Here is a 19,337-nt window from a genome sequence, read left to right on the forward strand (position 1 = left end):
ATGCAACATCTTAAGCCATGGCGAGCTCTGCTCCTGTTAACCGTGCTTTGCCAACCAGGAATCTCAGACAGATACGGTAAGAAGATGATAATAATGGTGGTGACACGATCCCTAGATCAGATATGAATGCTCTATCAGATGTATCTCTGTAAAAAATCCCACATGGACATGGTGTATCAAGTAGATGATGACTTTCTGGCGACATTATCCCACTCTTCTTGATCCTCTATGGTAGCCTATGCTACGGTCTTAAAATATAATATATCAAAGTAAGAGTGTGTAAGGATAATGTTGCGTGACAACCTTGTTAAATTAAATGCCAGAGAGATGATGATGAGAGATGTAGAGGATGACAGTCTAATGAGATTAAACCGAGGAGGAGGAGAGATTAGGGATGCAAAGAGTCATAGAGAATTTAAAAAAGTGGTAATGGTTATTTTGTTTTTTCTGTTCTGGCAAAGCAATACATGTTTCGGCTCTTCTTTTAATAATAATAACATTATCTTATTATTTGGTGTTCTCTTTTTGGGGAAGGAAAGACAAAGCCAAGTTCAGTTGTTGGGGATACATGACTAACACTGACTGGAATGTGTTTACCTTTCAAGATGAAGCAGTGACAGCAGGATGAGGTTTTTAACATGAAATAAGGCAGGATGGTTCTAATAAGCAAGGTTTCCATACTGAGAGTGTTTCTAAGATTGAGTGCACTAAAATGGCAAAATTAATAATGGATACAGTGATTTAACGAGTGAATTGTTACTTTTCCACCAAAGTCTGTCTGACTGAGATTTAGAAAGGCCAAATGTTTTTCTCTCTCACTCTCTCTTTTAGGTTGCCTCCAATAATATAGGGGAAATAATAAGGGATTTTATACTCTTACAAGGGTTGCCATCCCCATCAGCTTACATCCACCATTATTACTTTGGTTTTATCATTGGAATACAGTCACCACATTTCAAAAAACTGTTCAGAAACAGTTGGCTCTTAATCTTAAAACGGCTCACTGTGACAGCAGTGTTTGTCGTATTATTTATTACTGAGGAAACCAATGCGAAATTACAACAACCACAATGAACAAAGAACAGTACAATAACAAGCTGTTCTGCAAGCGCCTGAGATTTCAGCACCATGGAGAGATACCAGTAACCACGGTTTCTTGCCTTTGTTCATTCATCTATTAATGCTAGTTCCTGTTCTTTCACACATCCATACATCTGTTCATTTGATTAGCCATCCATCCACATGTTGGACTGTGCATCCACACACACACACAAACAGTTTGATGATTAAGCTGGAAGTAATGTAATGTAATGTAACTTCAAATTATGTCCTGGTGCTATGACAAATATCATATAATAGGTCAGGCTCCTCTTAAATTTGCTCACTGTAGCTGAGTATCATACCATATGATGCTAAAGAACACATTTTCCATTTTGAAATAATAAGAACAGTTTTTATAAATATTATTGTTGTTGTTCGTCATCAACTGTAGACCACCTCATGGCTTCATCTGGGCTCACTGGCAACTTACTTCACTCAATGTTGGGGATTTTTAACACAAGAGCAACACTTCTAAATGTGCCTCATGTGCCAGCGAGTCTGAACACATGTTTAGATATCCTACTCAGACATTCAATGTCACAAGCCCTCATATCTCATTGAAACATAGTTGCAATTTTAAAAGTTTGATAAGGTGTCAAAGAAATACAAGATTCTCCATCACACTGTTTGTTTAGTGTGTGTGTGTATTTGTGTGTGTGTGTGTGTGTGTGTGTGTGTGTGTGTGTGTGTGTGTTCCTCTTCAAGGAAAAAAGAGGTGAGTCACGAAAATAGCTGTATGGCACTACATCACTCCATTCAAAAGGTAGAAAAAATAGTTCTGAACTTTTGTTCTCCATCCCTGTTTGTGTGCATTCAATCCACACATCCCTCATTCACCCAGCCACCTAATCACCTGCTATCTTTGGCATATCATTTAGAATATATCTGTTATACTCTTACTCCACATTTCTCCTCAAATACATGCACTCACACTCATTATTTCCTACTATTTATTTATTTATTTTTGTCATACATGCACAGAGAGACAACAAGTGATTATCCTCTAGAAAGGAGCTGTGACGAGAGAGAGAAAGACAGACAGCCCGACAGAGTTACGTTCCTATCCATCGCCAAACACCTGCTCCTTTCCCACATTACCTTACCCTCCAAGATCTTACCCTCAAACCTAAAATAAAAAATAGCTAAACAATTATTTACACAGGAATAGCCCCAAATACTCAAACACTGCATTTGTTTAAAATCAGTTAACAAATCAACTGAAGACAATCGCCAATAAATAACCTCTCTCCTTTCTATTAAAAAAAGAAAAATCTATGAAATGTAGGTCAGCATTTTATCTTTGGTCATGTTTGTCAGACATACAGTATGTGTTGAAACACAGATAACCTGTTCAATAGTCTGTCATTTTGAGTATTTCTAAGCAGAAGCTACAACACAATTGTCCAAATAAAATTAAAGATAAAATAAGATAATTGGGATTTTATGAATGACATTGCTTTAAATTGTCTCTGTGCTGTCATATTACAGTCTTCTAAGTAATCAGCACAGTGGAGGTTGGTTTAAATGGAACAGACAGGGTGAAGGTTGTGAGGGCGTGTGTTTTGTTTATCGCAGTGCATTACATTTGAGGTTAATTATGTGCCAGGGTTAAGTACACTTTTTGATGTTCTGATTTCATCTGTCTAAATGTTAGTTAAAGCATTTGTTGCCATGGAAATTGCAGTAAAATATTTTTGCTTGGAGTAACAGCTAGCCCTGTCTTTGTCTTTCTCCCTCAGGTTGTCTGTTTGAGAGAAAACTGTGCACAAGGGATCAGTTCTGCTCTGATGGTGAGTATACAAACACACACACAAACAGACACACACAGGCACGCACACACATACACATGCATGTACAGACAGACACACAAAATAAAACATAATATTGCTATTGAACATGAGCATTAAACTTTTAAGACAGACTTCTTTCTTAATTCTTTTTTTTTTTTTTTTTACCTCTACAACATTATTAACCCCACACCTGCATATACACACACGCACATACGCACACTAGCACACACTAGACTAGAAGTGTGGTGACAAGAAAGGCCGTATAAGATAATCAAACACAAGTCAAGGTTTTTTCCTCTCTAAGCCCTGTGTCTATCTCTCTCCGCGTCACCTGCCCCTCTCCCTTTCATCATTTTTATCTAAGCCCCTCCCTGCTCCACTGTCTCCATGGCAACACTGACATCACAGTGAGGTCGACACCCCCACAGTTGTTGTGCTAATACAGTGATGAGTCACTGACACACACTTACGCACTTCTCGGTGGAAATTGCACTGGCGCACACGCACAGCCATTGGACAGAATACAAAATGGATTGGCGTACTTGCAGCTCAGGAGCAGACGCCGGGGCTCGATTCATGCACATTTCTGGATCTTACAATAGGACTAAGGAGGAAAATATTGGGTGTGATATCATTCAGATGCTTCCAATCTGATTGGTTATAATGAGTCCTTTGTCTCTGTCTGTCCTCTATGCAATTAGAGTCTGGCGGATAAGAGGAACATTATTAGTTAGCATCTTTATCCCCTACTTCAGTAGCATGTACCAAGATGTAAACATACTTGTCTTTTAGCTTAGGTTGTTTTGTATTGCTTATTTAAACGTGTGTACCAGAAATAGAGGAGATAAGAGAGAACACAGCCAGACAATTTAATCAATCTTTTCTAAAATATTCTTCATGTCTTCAAATCATGCTCAGAACCACGGCCTTAAGAGAATTACATATATGATAATTGAATATTTTATATACTAGATTTTTTTGGAAATTTGGTAATGAAGCTTCAAAACATTTACAAGAACCTAAGAGGCAGATATGTGCTTAGATACCAATGAAAAGTGTTTTAGCTTATTGGAGCCAAGTCCACAGAGAGCGTAACCACCACAGTCTTAATTGACACCTACAGATCTCACAGTGACTTACACCATATAAAGAACAAGCAGCTACCATGTACAGTCTATATTAAGAGATGGAGGAGGAGTTTCACTGCATTTTATTAACTGAAGCAACACCATCTCTCCTAAATAATTTATACTCTCTGCTTATGTTCAGTAATGATCTTGAACTGAGAATTTTATAGCACAATGCATAACTTTAGTCTTTAGATTAATTATTGTTCTTGTCATGTTTGTCACAGATTCTTTATTATTTATTTGGATACACTTTAGTTTCCATATTTGAGAGAAATAAGTTATAAATAAGAAAAGTGGACAATACAAATTCACAACTATTAATAAAACATTTTAAAACATTGTCAAGATTGAAACAAAAAGAAAATGAAAGAAAATCCTGAAGTTATATTTGTAACTATAATAACTAAAAGTAAAACATATTTAAAAATATCTATGAAGGATTCATCAGATTTTGTTTTAGTGACTTTGAAAGAAAATGTTTTGTCAGTTTTTTGTGTGTGTCTTTTTATATGAGAATGTAGCAGTACATGTGATTACTTTTTGAAAAACAATGTGAGCAATTACAATTTATAATTCAGTACGAGGAAACAACACTTTAGCTTATCTTGAAAAATTAAGAATGACACAGTCAATGATTATGGATCTTTGAACTGAATAGAGCAAAATAATCTAAATTGGGTGAGTAATTGATTTCCGCCTTTCCCCACTGTTAATTATAGGGATGCCAGTTAATTTTTTCAGGGAAGTTACGGAAACACTTTGTCAGTGCCAATATCAATACCAATACATGGGATTTGGGTATAGGCTGACACCAATTACCGATCCAATACTAGTGTTCAATTAATAAGCTGTATGTCTCACTGTGTGGAAGAGACTGGGATCATTCTTTTATGTCTACGGCTCAATCAGGTTTGACTTAAATATTGCTTTCCTTACTTTGTAAAACAAAATGTAACAAATACATAGATATAAATTTACTAAATTGGTATTTATTAGAATCATGGTATCCAAAACCAGATCGCCCCACTGTTACTGATATCCGATCCAACTATTTCAGTCAGTTTAGGACCAATATCCAATATCCAATATGCAATATTCAATATTAGTATCAGTATTGGTGCATTTGTAGTTTTTATAGTGTCCTCTAAGATTTACTATGACAGTGGTGCATCCACAAAATAGACAGTAGTTTTTTTTAGGTTTAGGTATAGAAGCCATATGTGCCTCACTGTATCTCTTCCCCTGTTTTCACCCCACTCAAAGACTGTCAGAGGTTGAGGTTTTGTTGTTGGTCTGTTTGTGATAATGTGTAGGGCCAGTCGGGCCATGATAGTTTGTCCATGTCCTGCAACCTCCATTCCTCTGGTGTTTCTAGGCTGAATTTTTTTTTCCATCATCAGGCGTTTGTGTTGTGCACTGCTCCTTATCATCACAATCAATTTTTTTTCAATCATTTAATTGAAACTTTTTCTTATTCACGTACTTTGAACTGCATGGTGCTTTGCTGCATTTTTGTGCATATACATTTAGATTCCACTGTCCAGCATTGAATACTGTGTCCCCTGCTCAAAAATGACTTCAGCAAAAATAACACCAAGCTCCAGAAATAGTCTCCCAATCCAATCAAGCCGTGCAGTTAGCTGTCTTCTCTCCATTCATCTTCCATTTCTCCTCCTCCTGCTGCTATTGTCTCCGTCATCAGTCAGTTCACCCACACAAATCAGAGCCAAGGTTTTTTTTTACCAGTGCAATACACTGCCAGCATGTAATATCCTGTGTCATATGATAGCATCAGCAGATACAGTATCAGGATTTTCAAAATAGTCAATAAGTAGTGGACAATAAAGACAACAACTCAGTGATATCATAATAATGGCACAAGCCTCAGACCTTTGCCTTTTTGCTTTCCTATACACTTAGAAAGATTTAACACTGCAAACATTTTTTTAGTAAAATCTCAAGTGGCAAAACATAAGCTTTACTGTAAGCTTTACAAAAACACATTGTTCCTCTCTAATCTGTTCAGTATAGCAATTCACCGTCTCACTGTGGGTGGTTGGTTAGTGTTGGATTTAGCTAATGTAGTGAAAGACTGGTGACTCATCATTGTGCCAGATAATCGTTATTCCCATCACACAGCAGTCAAACAATCTTTTTTTTTTTGGTTGTGTGTATAAAAATACCTTAATCTTAAGTCACCGATATCTCAGATAGAAAACTCACTTGTTTAATTTATGCTGTGTGGCTGAAGACTTCACCTGAATGTCCTCTATCTGATGCTGAAGCAGGATGCTGAGTAACACAGGAGTTTTCCCGAATTGATTGTAGAGATGCAGGAGGAGGTGAGAGCCTTTATTGTGGCTTATGTCCAAATTAATTATAAAATTTGAATAATTTATTTATGATTTAGAAGTGATGGACATGCAATGCAATAGTCCCACAGCAAAAATACTAACTTCATGAAGCCAAGAATGATGCAAGAAAAGTGGGACTTATCATTTAAATGTTAAGTTGTCAAGTTGTTGAAGATCATGATCATGATCATGATAAGAGTTCACAGAATATTGAGGCAATGCTATTAGTGTTTTTGTTGCCATGGGGCTGCCTGCAACTACATCCCTCAAATACATTCATTCTAAATAGCAACTATTTCAAATGAAAGTGTTAAAAAGTTTCAAAAGCACACACACCGTCAGTGGTAGAACCTTGTCAAGAGGACTTTGATAAGCAGTATGAAGTGTGTGGGCTGTACTTCAAAACTATGACTCATTGCTGTGTGCTAGTGTGGTGTGGGCTCCACGTACTGTCAGAATAGAGAGCGTTGCACAGCGGTGAAATGTTTACAGCTTCAGCTAAAAATCAAAGAAATCAATTATCCTTTTCCTTTATATTTTTTTAACAAAAGTCTACTGTGTCACTTATTGTCTGTAAACTGTGCTGGGGTACCAGATTTTGGGCCAGAAGTCCTGTAAAAAGAAATCTGAAGAGACAGGGTCCTGGTTAAAAACAAAAAGGGTTAAAAATGTTCACCTTTGTGTGTGTGTTTATGTGTGTGTATGTGTGTGTGTGTGTGTGTGTGTGTGTGTGTGTGTGTGTGTGTGTGTGTGTGTGTGTGTGTGTGTGTGTGATTCCAGATGGGCTGTTTGGACAGTGTCGTACCTCCAAGCAGGACGTGGTCCAGTACCAGGTGTCAGTTCCTGTTCTGAAGAGGATGCAGGAAGTCCTCAAACAGCTCATGCTACAAGGTGAGATAGTACATGATATTCATCACCATCCTTCTCTTACAAAGCTAAAACTTTTAAAGTGAATACCCCAAGTAACTGTACTAAAAATGCAGAGGTCCTTTCAGCTTTAAAAAAAAAAATTATTAACATTTCAGCTTACCTTGTATTCTATCATATTACTGCATTATTGCACCTACATTAGAGACTAAGTTCCACTCTAATTGAAATAAAATACTTAAAAAATATATTTTTTAACTAAATACGTTGGTGACTGTGCTGATTCTGCATGGTCATAGTGAAGTCCATGGGACCATTTCACAAATACAGTTCTCACATTATAAGTACAGGCAGAAATACATTCACAATATGAACACTTGACCACAACTCTATGAGAAACAGTCTCTCCCTCACACACATGGCTTTCTTTAATTACTGTGTGCATGTGTGCAGGTCTTTCCTGGCAGAATGACATCACCCAGTATATTTTATCAAAGGAACTGAAGAGAGTCCCCCACACCACCCTTCCCTCTAAGCCAAACTCCTCTTCCCCCTCTTCTCATTCATCTCAGTGAGTACCGTCCAGCTAAAGCAATATTTAGTGAGAAATATCCACATTACAGAAAACAAATTTCCCTCTGGACCTATTACTGTATCCTTCCTTCATTTTCCCCCTCCTAACCCTCTCTTTTCCTTTTTGGGTTTCCAGGTCCAAACAGCACATCCCCCATCACCACACTTCTAAAACAGGGTCCACATCTCCTGCTGGCAACTATGTGGACTACATGATTGTCGAGCCTCCCCAGTCCCCGCTTCGCATGCAGGCAGCCTCCATCGACCCATACTCATACCACCAGGTACACGTGTACACATCATTGTTGTCCAAAATCCAATTGGCTTTTCATCAGGTATAGGAAGGTTAAAGCAGTTTCAGATTTGTGGCATTTAGAATTTTTTTTTAGTCCAATAGGTGTCGTTACAAGAGACACATACACAACCCTGAATTAAAAACATTGGTCATCCTAGACCTAGATCATTACGAAGGTGGTACACAAATCAGAAATTTGTTTTAAAAGATAATTAGAGTATCAACAAGAAAGAGAAAATAAAAGGAATATGAAAAAAAGTACATGACAAGTAAAAAAGAGTGTAATCTCTCTCAATCACAGCACAGATACCAAGATGAAGTAGAGAGATCCCTCATTGGGGCAGTAGGCGGTTATGCCCGTCCCTCTTCACGGTCACAGGCCAATCAGAGAGAGCGAGAACGTGACAGGCAGCTGTTGCAAGAAGCCATGTCTCTCTACCTGGCATCTGCACAGCCGTCTTATCGGCACCGAGGGGCCGCTTCCATGGCTCCTGCAGGTAAAAGATGATTTACAGATTGTTAAAATAACAGACAAAAGAAAGAAATTTAAAAACAAGGAGACTGAAATTTGGTCTGTCAAGTAAAGATGATAACACATTACAACGTTTATAAAATGCGGATTTTTTGTCTTTGTGTAACCTGCAGTATTTAAAAAAATGTAAACCATACACATCCCTTTACCATCATTACCTATTGCACTATGAGCAGGGCTCCCTTATTACGAGGACTTGGATCTGGAGATACCAATGGACTACGTGGAAGACTACACACTAGAGGAGAGACTCAGAACTACAGGGAGGCAACAAACACAGCAGAATAAGAAGGTTTCTCAAGACTACAGCACCCTGTCTGGAAACAACGGTGGGGAAAAATTACTTATTTATGTGTTACAGAGACAAAACTGAAAGTAATGGTAGCACTTTTCTGTGAAGCCAATGTTTATAATTCATTATATAAAAATACTTATAATGAGTTATAATCTGTTTATAGCACTGTATAATTTTAGTAACAGACACTCATAAATATTAATAGTATTTATTATTTATTATTTATAACAATAACCATTACACATTATAAAACATTTCGTGACTTATAAGATCAAGTATCATAATACTTCATAATTTCTGCATTTTCTTTTGCAAGGATCATACTATATTATAACAATTCACATAGAATGATACATTTTTTTCTCACTTTACTTAAAGTTTAGAGTAATTTATATTGACCTTAAAAGTCATTTTAAAATGCTTAATAATGTGTTGTGATTATTGCTATGAAGCATTATAAATATTTATGTGTGCTTATAACTATAATTACACAATGTTATAGTCATTAAAATTCCTTTTATGTATGTTAGTAATCCATTTTAGACATGGGTGTCATAGAAAGTATTACCAAAGAAATGTTATGACAGATTCACATTATGGGGGCACTCACAAAGTATATATAAGCACTACCACAATATAAAAGTACTCAGTCGCCAGTGAAAGTTCTGCATTTAGAATCCAAGTAAAACTATGGCAAAAATAATCAAAAGTAAAAGTAATCACAATGCTCAATAGGTTTTTGTTGATAATGACTTCATCTCAGTAACTAGTGCTGCAGTAAATATTACAATATTTACCTCTGATTAGTAACAGGAAAGAAGTAGAAAGCAGCAAACAATTGTGTATTCAGTTAAAGTACAAGTGTATCAAAACTGCTTATTTTCCACCACTGAATACATGTACACATTTTTCTAGACAATGTTAACTTTGCCTTCCTGTGTCAGATGGCTTGCTCCAGAGGATGTCAGGAGTCCTGCAGAAGTACGGCGTTGACCCCAGAGAGCTCAGTCAAGAGCAACTCTACAAGCTAGCCCTCATACTGAAGCTGCTGCAGGCCCAAGAAAAAACAGGTGCAGTCTCCAGGCTATTAACAGTGTTTTCTTCAGAATATTATGGCCAAACCCTTGTACTAACACATGCAGTATATCTCTAAAATCAGACAGCTAAATAGGCTGAGCTGAGTGCTACCTGTCCTTTTTCTTACACATGAAAGTGGGATACTAAAGCTACATTATCTATGTCTGCTAACTTTTAAAATGACCATTACACTGTTTGTTATTATTTAATGCTATCAATCATTTTGCTCTGTAAAGTAGGTGTCAGTTTTAAGATGGGAGATAGAATAAAAATTACAAAAATATCTTAAATAAACAAATATTATAGTATTATATTAATACTTGACAGTTGAGTTCAATTAATATGGAACTGAATTTTGCTTTATCTTTGTGTCTCTCAACATAGATTCAAATGAGAAAGATCTCGCCACCCTCAAGGAGGTATGTCAGGATCCATTGTCATCAGTTTTCACTAGAGGCAACCAAACTCTTCTTACACAGACAGATCTTTTATCATTCCCCCATAGATGCAGCTGTTAAAAACAGACAGTGTATCCAGTAATTCAGAGAAGCCTGCCCCTGTCCCTGGTCCACCTGATGCCCCTTCTGCCCCCTCCTCTGCCTCGGTAGCAGCGACACCTCCAGCCAAGAGCACTAGCCACCCACCTTCTGCCTCCCAGCCTCCTCAGGCTGCTCCTGCTGCTGCTGGACAGGGCACGAGAGAACAGAGACCGCCACTGGTGGAGGGTACAGGAGCCAAGGAGGAGTACGGGTACATTGTTACCAACCAGAGGTCAGCACTTGATCAAATTCAGCTTTCATTTCTTGTGTTTATTACAAACAGACTGTTAATATGTGAGGGGATTCCTTCCTTTTGAGCCAATTATTATTCTCAGGAAAGACCTACATCACTCTGAGTATTTAGAACAAAGACTCAATGGCGATAATAATGTTTTTCCTTCCCAGTCCTCTGGGTTTGTATGATGGAGTGAAGTTGTTGGAGCTACTTGCTGATAAAATACACCTGACAACCAGCAGCTTCATCAACATCAGGTAACACCACGAGTACATGTGTGTGTGTGTGAGAAATAGGGAGAGAGCATTCATGTTAATTTTACTATTTACTCAACTTATACCAAAAATGTTTTTCACAGTTTGCAGCAACACGTGTCTCTTTTTGTGCATGTGTGTGTGTTGGCAGTGTGGTTGGCCCTGCATTGACGTTTCGTATCCGCCAGAATGAACACAACATGACTGCTGCAGAGGTGGCTGCTAAAGCTGGTAAGACTTGAAAAACACACATACACACAGACACACATACAGGCACATTCACACATACCAACACATACACATATGCATGTTAATGAAACTCACTATGTTTTTTTCCCTCAAATATCTTATCATCAAATGTTTTCTCCTCACCTCCAACAATAAAAAAAAATGTTTTCCCCCACAACAGTATCTGAAAAGAACTTCCTGGAGTCTGAGACAGGCCTGAAGATTGTACAGACTGGTGTAGGAGAGGTACATGATACACATTACCATGAACACACACTTGTACAGCCTCTGGGAAATTTCCCTTAATCCACCCTATTAGTAATGTATAAAGCAGTTGTCAAGGCAACAGAGATATAATCATTCCTCTGTATTCTTTACCATTTCCCCCTTAATCTATTCACTCATGGAATCTAGGTGGAGAGATGCTGTGACAAAAGTGACATCTGACAAACTTGTTTTCATGTAATGGCTTTTGATTTTTTGATATGGATCTATCTTGTGTGGGATTGCCTAATAATTTTTTTGTAGTTACAAAGTTCCAAAGTCCAGGGGTGTTAAATGATTTGGATGTGGATACTGTACTTTGAAAACTGAACACATGGTGCACATGTAGGACTGGTTTAGATGGTGTTTTTGCAAAGTTTGAGCATATAAAGTATGCACAAGGAGTAATACAAATGTATGTTTTTAGTAGACTCAATGTAAAAATGTAATTTAAAATTATTAAATTAATAATCAGAACCAATCAATGTACATTTTTCCCTGCTGGTGCCATCATCAAATATAATTAAAGAAAGTGTTAATGTAAAAATGGGCTGAACCTTTTGTAAGAGAAGTATTACAAGTAGTGTAAGAGTCCTGATGTCAGGGCACTGCGCTGCATGTGATGCAACACAGACATATTTTTCTAACCTACTGTGTAAAGCACGTTTTCCATCCAGTACAACACTTCATCTGTAGTAGTCTGTGTGTGTGTGTGCGTACGTGTGTGTGTGTGTGTGTGTGTGTGTGTGTGTGTGTGTGTAAACCTCGGGGAGATGTGCCACCTAGAGGGCAAACGGTCAGAGCGAATCAGCAAGGCTACACTTCGTAAAAACCAGCATTTCACTTGTTGCCATGGTGCTTCATCTCCTCCACTCCCCCCCCCCCCCCCCCCCCCACTCCCTTCCTACTGTGGTTCCCAGATCCCAGTTGCTATGGCAACAGTCACAGGTGTCATTAACCTATTCCCTGTTCACACAAACTGCTTAATACGAGACCTCTGAATCATCGCCAGCATCTCAATAGGGAAATGCCAATTTAGTCTGAATATCAGGCTATCACACACACACACACACACACACACACACACACACACATACACACACACAACACTTTTATTCAGGACTGAAGAGATAACATTATAATTGGAAATACATTAATGGAATGTGTGTGTGTGTGTGTGTGTGTGTGTGTGTGTGTGTGTGTGTGTGTGTGTGTGTGTGTGTGTGTGTGTGTGTGTGTGTGTGTGTGTGTGTGTGTGGACTGATATAATCTCTGAGATGGCAGGATGTTTAAAATCACTCAGTATCTGTCATTAGTAAGGTTTGTCAGTCATGGTTAATTCATTCAAAATTACATTTCTGGGATTAATTCAGTTAATTTTAAAAGAGATGAGTGAATAATTTGTATATTAAAAAAAGACTATGGAGAAAATGATGTGCAGTAGTATTTGATTAAAAATAAGACACACACGTCACGAGTGAGAAAAAAATATAAATAGGAACAGAAAAGTGTTAGAAATTAATCAATGCAAGGGTAAATATTGTAATTCAAGAAAAGAGTAACCATGTAAAGAGTGATAATAAAGCTAGAAAAAGCACAGCTATAATAACTTAATAGAAAATCTGCACTATTCATTCATTCAAGTTTTAAGTAAGTGGTTACTAATAATTTTCTACAATTTTCATATAATATATATAAAAAGCCTTTTTCTTTTTCACATAGTTCTTCCATTTCAGAAATTGTCATGTGATTAAAGTTAAGACAAAACTAAAATATTTTGTATATGATACTCCCTGTCTTCTATATTCAGGTCTTGTGTTTCTCCCCTGTTCATCCTTTTCAGGTCTGATCAAAAGCCAAGTTAATTGGAGCTCATGGTTGGCTCTTCAGTGTTGACTTTTAAAATACATTTATTCTCTCAAGGCCTACAAGTAGTCCTTTGCTATATTTGTACGATCACAGTTTTTCTATGGAGTGACATTTTGTCTGAACAGGAGTAATACAGTATGTGTGCAACGTCTGTGTCTGTATATGTGCATTTGGGAAAAAAACAGGGTTGTACGCTTGCTTTGGCACTAAAATGGCAAAACTGTAATGCTGATGAGCTGACAGATAGTAAAGAAGATGAAGACAAGGTGGAATGACACACAGGGGCAAACTGTAAATTGCAGCAATGATGTGTGACATGTACTGTGCCATGGTTCACTGATCTCCACGAAACCTCTGCTGTCTTTTAAATTGCTTCTCAGAGCACACCTCTGTACCTTGACCTCTTTGTCGTAACAACTCTGCTTCAACCTCTCACTGAGCACACCTTGCTGTCATATGCAGTTACAGAGAAACTAATTTATAGTAAAAATGAAATGTGACCTTTCAATTGGTTTTCACATCAAGAGCTAAGAAGGGGGAAAAAGCCTCAATTCCTCTGTTGAGGGCTGATTTCCTTGCGTACCTTAGGCTTGATTGAGTGCTATCAAATGACTACATGTGCATGTTGATTAATGGTGACAGCACCTTGATGAGATAATTATCTTTTTCTCTTTGTGTTCCTTTTCCCCTGCCCATATCATGCTTACAACTCTTTTGTAATTGTATTTTTCCCTAGAGGACAGATGCACGGGGTCTCCCTCAAGTAACCAGGGTTTCCCAGGGCTCTAGTGGGACATTCATCACCCTTGTTTCCATGGCAGTCGTAGGAGGAGTGTTAGTACTGGCCATGGCAGTAGCTTGTCTCAGGCACTATTCTCACCAAGTGGCCAATGGCAAGCTTGGCCTGGGGCCAGAGGCAGGAGCGGAAACACACTTTGACTACCAGGTAAAACAATCAGATTCAGCATTCAGCAATATTTTTAATGCATTTGTCATTGTTTATATTATTTATGTTTATTGTGTCTACAGTATATTTAGTATATATTTATTTATTTAACCTTTATTTAAATCTTCAGGGGATCATTGAGGGCAAGCCCTTATTTTCAATGATGTTGAGAGCACAGAAGAAGAAATAAACAAACAAAAACAGAAACAAACATTGTTAAAAACAGTTACTGCAAAAGCAGCGTAGCTGGAGATCATATTTTTAAATTATATAATGATTATATATATCAGTATTATCAGTTATTATATATTATATATAATGATATAATAACTAAATTAATTAACTTAATAAATATCTTTATTGATTTGGTCCATTCAGGAATTATGTCGGCAGCATATGGCATCCAAATCCTCCATGTGCCGCCAGGACTGTATGGGCGGGGGGGGCACCAGCATGGGGGGATCTGCGATAGCCACGGGTGCTGGTGGACGACGGGGAACAGACACGTCCCGCGTCAGCAGCGTTTCCTCTCAGTTCAGTGATGGTCCCCAGCACAGTCCATCCTCCACCCACAGCTCCACCCCATCCTGGAGCGAAGAGCCCGCTCAGACTAATATGGACATCTCTACTGGTCACATGATACTGGTGAGTCTAGAGGGAAAATGTAATCCCTGGTGCTGCAAGAGCATCTCAAGCTGTAAAAAAAATCATCCTTGTCCTCAATGAGCAGAAAATAATGATCTGCCTTTTTTTGTTTTGCATCTCTGTGTCAGGCATATATGGAGGATCACCTGCGTAATAAGGACCGCCTTCAGAAGGAGTGGGAGGCGTTGTGCTCCTACCAGGCTGACCCAAGTTCAGTAGCTGTGGCTCAAGACCCAAGCAACATGGACAAGAACAGACATGCTGAATCCCTCCCCTGTGAGTTCATCAATCATTTCTGTTGTCTGTCTTGTCTGTCAAGATGTCATGCATCTACCAATCATCAGTCACCTGTTTGATACATGAGTATGCATAAATGTACAGTATTGTTCCATTTTCATGCATTTGAATCATTTTCCTAATCAACCCATTTTCTTTTCCAGATGATCACTCCCGTGTGAAGCTGAAAACTGAGCTAAACCCCAACAAACAAGATTACATCAATGCTAGCATCATTGTAAGAAATACTTGAGTCTAATCCATAGTATTTTAAGTATATGATAATGTTTACATGCATTGCATCATGATTTCTCTATAAATCCACTTTGAAGATTGAAATGAATCACCACTCTTTTATTATTTTCATATCTACTATTGTTAGTGACGGCAAGAAATGTATTCATTGTTACAACAAAAGGAAAATCTGTGAAATGTGAAAACTGAGGCCATCTTGTTAATTTGCAACAACAGCCACTTATTCTACAAAATATGAAAATATATATATATATAAATTTCAAATGCAATGCATATTAAATGCAACCAGTTTGAAGCTCAATTACCAGAACTTAATGTTGGTCCTAAGCAAAGTTAACAATATTATGATTAATTTTTTTAATAATTATTTTAATTTTCTTATTCTTTAAATGTTCCACCAGTAAAGTTCCTGTTGAAACTGATATGTTTTTGTTGTGTCTTCAGTTTAAAAAAATCTCTGAACTCTTTTTTCTTTGTAACCTATAGGTTGATCATGACCCTCGCCAGCCAGCTTACATTGCTACACAGGGACCTCTGTCTCACACTGTTGCTGATTTCTGGCAGGTCAGTACAATCTTTCCTCTCTTTCCCTTCTTTCTTCCATTATACTGATTTTGCTTTCCGTTTAGTGATCAGTGCAAACTGTATAAAACAACCAATCCATCTGCAGGAAATGTGCCTTATTTCTGCCAAATGTCACAGATGTATTTAAAGTGACAGATGTGCGTGTGTGTGTGTGTTTGTGTTTGTGTTTGTGTGTGTGTGTGTGTATGTGTGTGTGTGTGTGTGTGTTTGTGTTTACAACCATTTATATACTTGTGCTATCCAACCCACAGATGGTGTGGGAGAACGGCTGCACAGTGATAGTGATGATGACGGCTCTGGTGGAAGATGGAGAGAAACAGTGCGAGCGATACTGGCCTGATGAGGGTTCATCACTGTACCACATCTATGAGGTTAACTTCCTGTTGTAGCTCAGGACCTTTCATCTACATTTTGTTCAAAAGACATATTTGCAAAAGAGGAGCAGGGCCTTAAACATGCAGTATATAAAATTCAGACTTTTAAGATAGAAAAAAAAAGGTTGAGGGTGTGATCATCTGCATCATGACTCCTGTCATTTACTTTATTCACTGCCCACGTGTTCTGTAAAACATTGAGGCCATTGTAAACTCACGTTTTTGTCCACATTACCAAGCATTGCATTAGCATCAACTATGATGATGAGTGCAGGCTTTCAGCATTCAGCTGCTTAAGCTGCTGCGCTGATTAGTTAAAAAGTCTCCTAGGGTAGGAAAAAAAAAATGTTTTAGATGAATATGCTGAATACTGTGTCAACCCATGGTTCAAATAAGATAATTTAACTTAAGGGTCTTCTTATAAAAACACTACAAAATGTCTATTACCCTGTCTTTGATGATATGTCTCCCCCTGGTGCCAAACCTATGCCACTTACAGATGTGTGTCCTCATCTAAAATCAATAAATTGTAGGAAATATTTTATGTTCTGTATCTGCTACAGTCATTTTTTGGAAATAATGTGTTCTATATGTGCATAGTAAATTATTCTGGAATAATGGTTCTTATTGAGTTGTATGTGGAGATGTCTGTATAGCCTGCTTTTTGTTCGCATGCATTTTGTCTAACAAAGACCTTGTAGGATAAAACCTTGCATCATTAAGTTTTTGGAAACTTATAAAATTCAATGGGCGAACCACCTCTCCTTGACAGTCAAGTCACATATTTTTACCCACTTGTCTGCATCTCTTTTCTCTGTCGGCCCCCTCCCTGCCTCTATCAGGTGAACCTGGTGTCAGAGCACATCTGGTGTAAGGACTTCCTGGTGCGTAGCTTCTACGTGAAAAACGTCCAGACGCAGGAGACCAGAACCTTGACACAGTTTCACCTGCTGAGCTGGCCGGCTGACGGCATCCCCACATCAACACGGCCGCTGCTCGACTTCCGCAGGTATGAAACTCACAGAAAACAGACCTGCAGTCTGTCCCCCTCGTGCCATTTATTTCAACAAATGCCACAAGATGCAATTATTAAGTTAGGCCATTTTAGACGACCTCTTAAAGTAAACACAGAAAGGAGTAAACAGGTTGTCAGGATGGAGATACAGTCTGTGTCTGAAATGTGACGGTGACTCCTCCTCATGACCTTCACCCATCTCTTTTCTCTGTTTCCCATCTTCCCTGTCAGTCCATGCTGTGTTTAATCAAACATGGCCCCTGTGCTGTACATTTCATGCCCTACCCATCATCTTGGCTCTCTCTCTCTCTCCCTCTCTCCCAGTGTGCAGGTTGATAGGTTTGTATTTTAACATCTCCCAGTGTCATTTTTGTGGTTTGCAGCTAGTACTCTGGCTCCAGTTGCATAGTCACAAAAATGAGCATTGGCAGGTGTGACTGGCTACTGCAAGAGGGACAGTGAATCTGTGCCTTGCTCTCCACTTATTCTTTCCTGTTTCACTATCTTCTTGTTCAGTGCAATCTCATGAGATTTCCATTTTTATCTGTCCTGCCATTCCTTCCTCCATTCTTAATTTATTAGTAACTTCTGCCATTCATGTCTCTCCATCCATCCTACCCATGTTGTTTCGTCTCATTGCATTTTATTTAACCACAACCCACATGTACCTGATGCTGCATGTACTGTCTTGTATGTATTTAATCTACTGATTACTGATTTCATGTTTCTTCTGTATATTCACTAAATTTGTGAACAAGGTCAGATACAAACTTTATAATTAATAATTTATAATTAAGTTTTTTTTCTGTCCTTTGTTCTTCTTTCTTTTCCTGCACTCCCTTGTTCCTACTTTTCAGGAAGGTGAATAAATGCTACAGAGGTCGTTCCTGCCCAATCATCGTTCACTGCGGGTAAACAAAAAAAACAACAAAAAAAACCCACATTTAATTGGCATCGGAAACTTAAAATTCCAAAGAAATACTGGAATTTGCAGCCATATATGAAACATACGAAACACATGAATGCTCTGTTTGGAAAGTGGGTTAAGGGAAAACACTTTATTTCATAATTTATAATATTATTACCTCATTATTGTATATATACTTTGACATTTTACCTACTTGTGTCCACGACAGTGATGGCACTGCTCGAACTGGTACATACATCCTCATTGACATGGTGCTGAACCGCATGGCTAAAGGTGAGTCGCTCATTCACACACACACACACATACACATACACACACACACACACACACACACACACACACACGCACGCACACAAACACTGTATTTATATCAAAGTTTGCTTATAGGGGGTTGTGTGTATACTGAGAAGGTGCTTTAGAGCAGAGGGAGCTATTTGTGATATTGTTGTTAAATAATACTGCTTAACACAGTGAAATATTGTACTATTTATGGGGTTGTTCCACAAAACAGTTTGTGGGTATATTAGCATCTTTCACAGTATTAAAACTGTTCCTGTTGTTGTTGTCAGGAGTGAAGGAGATTGACATTGCAGCCGCACTGGAGCACATCCGTGACCAGAGACCTGGCCTGGTTTGCACCAAGGTACCATTAGTCTGTTTGTGTGTGTTTGCTTGATACAGTATAAAAGCACTTTCCTGCTATCTATGGTGGATATCCATCATAACCTAGCTTTTTACCTCAGTCCTGTATCTGTTTTTCTCTCTCACACCTTTCTTCTCTGTCTTGATTGTGCTCCATCTGATCAGGACCAGTTTGAGTTTGCGCTGACAGCTGTAGCTGAGGAGGTGAATGCCATCTTGAAAGCCCTGCCACAGTGAGCTGCAACACCCAAGAACACACCAAGGACAT

General features: G+C 38.3%; 1 protein-coding gene across 1 annotated transcript; it reads left to right on the forward strand.

The window, feature by feature from the left end:
- On the forward strand, positions 1-19,324 carry ptprna (protein tyrosine phosphatase receptor type Na). Its single transcript, XM_062431783.1, has 24 exons — positions 1-76; positions 2,841-2,891; positions 7,156-7,266; positions 7,696-7,813; positions 7,952-8,099; positions 8,412-8,607; positions 8,819-8,971; positions 9,882-10,007; positions 10,399-10,433; positions 10,520-10,785; positions 10,959-11,045; positions 11,194-11,273; positions 11,452-11,516; positions 14,140-14,349; positions 14,728-14,994; positions 15,123-15,270; positions 15,435-15,508; positions 16,012-16,089; positions 16,362-16,481; positions 17,327-17,493; positions 18,357-18,410; positions 18,636-18,700; positions 18,997-19,070; positions 19,235-19,324. The coding sequence occupies exons 1-24, from the start codon at positions 1-3 to the stop codon at positions 19,304-19,306; spliced, it is 2,841 nt and encodes a 946-aa protein (XP_062287767.1). The 3' UTR covers positions 19,307-19,324.
- Positions 19,325-19,337: the final 13 nt, after the last annotated feature.

The sequence above is a fragment of the Scomber scombrus genome, chromosome 13 (assembly GCF_963691925.1).
Source record: "Scomber scombrus chromosome 13, fScoSco1.1, whole genome shotgun sequence".
In the NCBI taxonomy this organism is placed as follows: domain Eukaryota; kingdom Metazoa; phylum Chordata; class Actinopteri; order Scombriformes; family Scombridae; genus Scomber; species Scomber scombrus.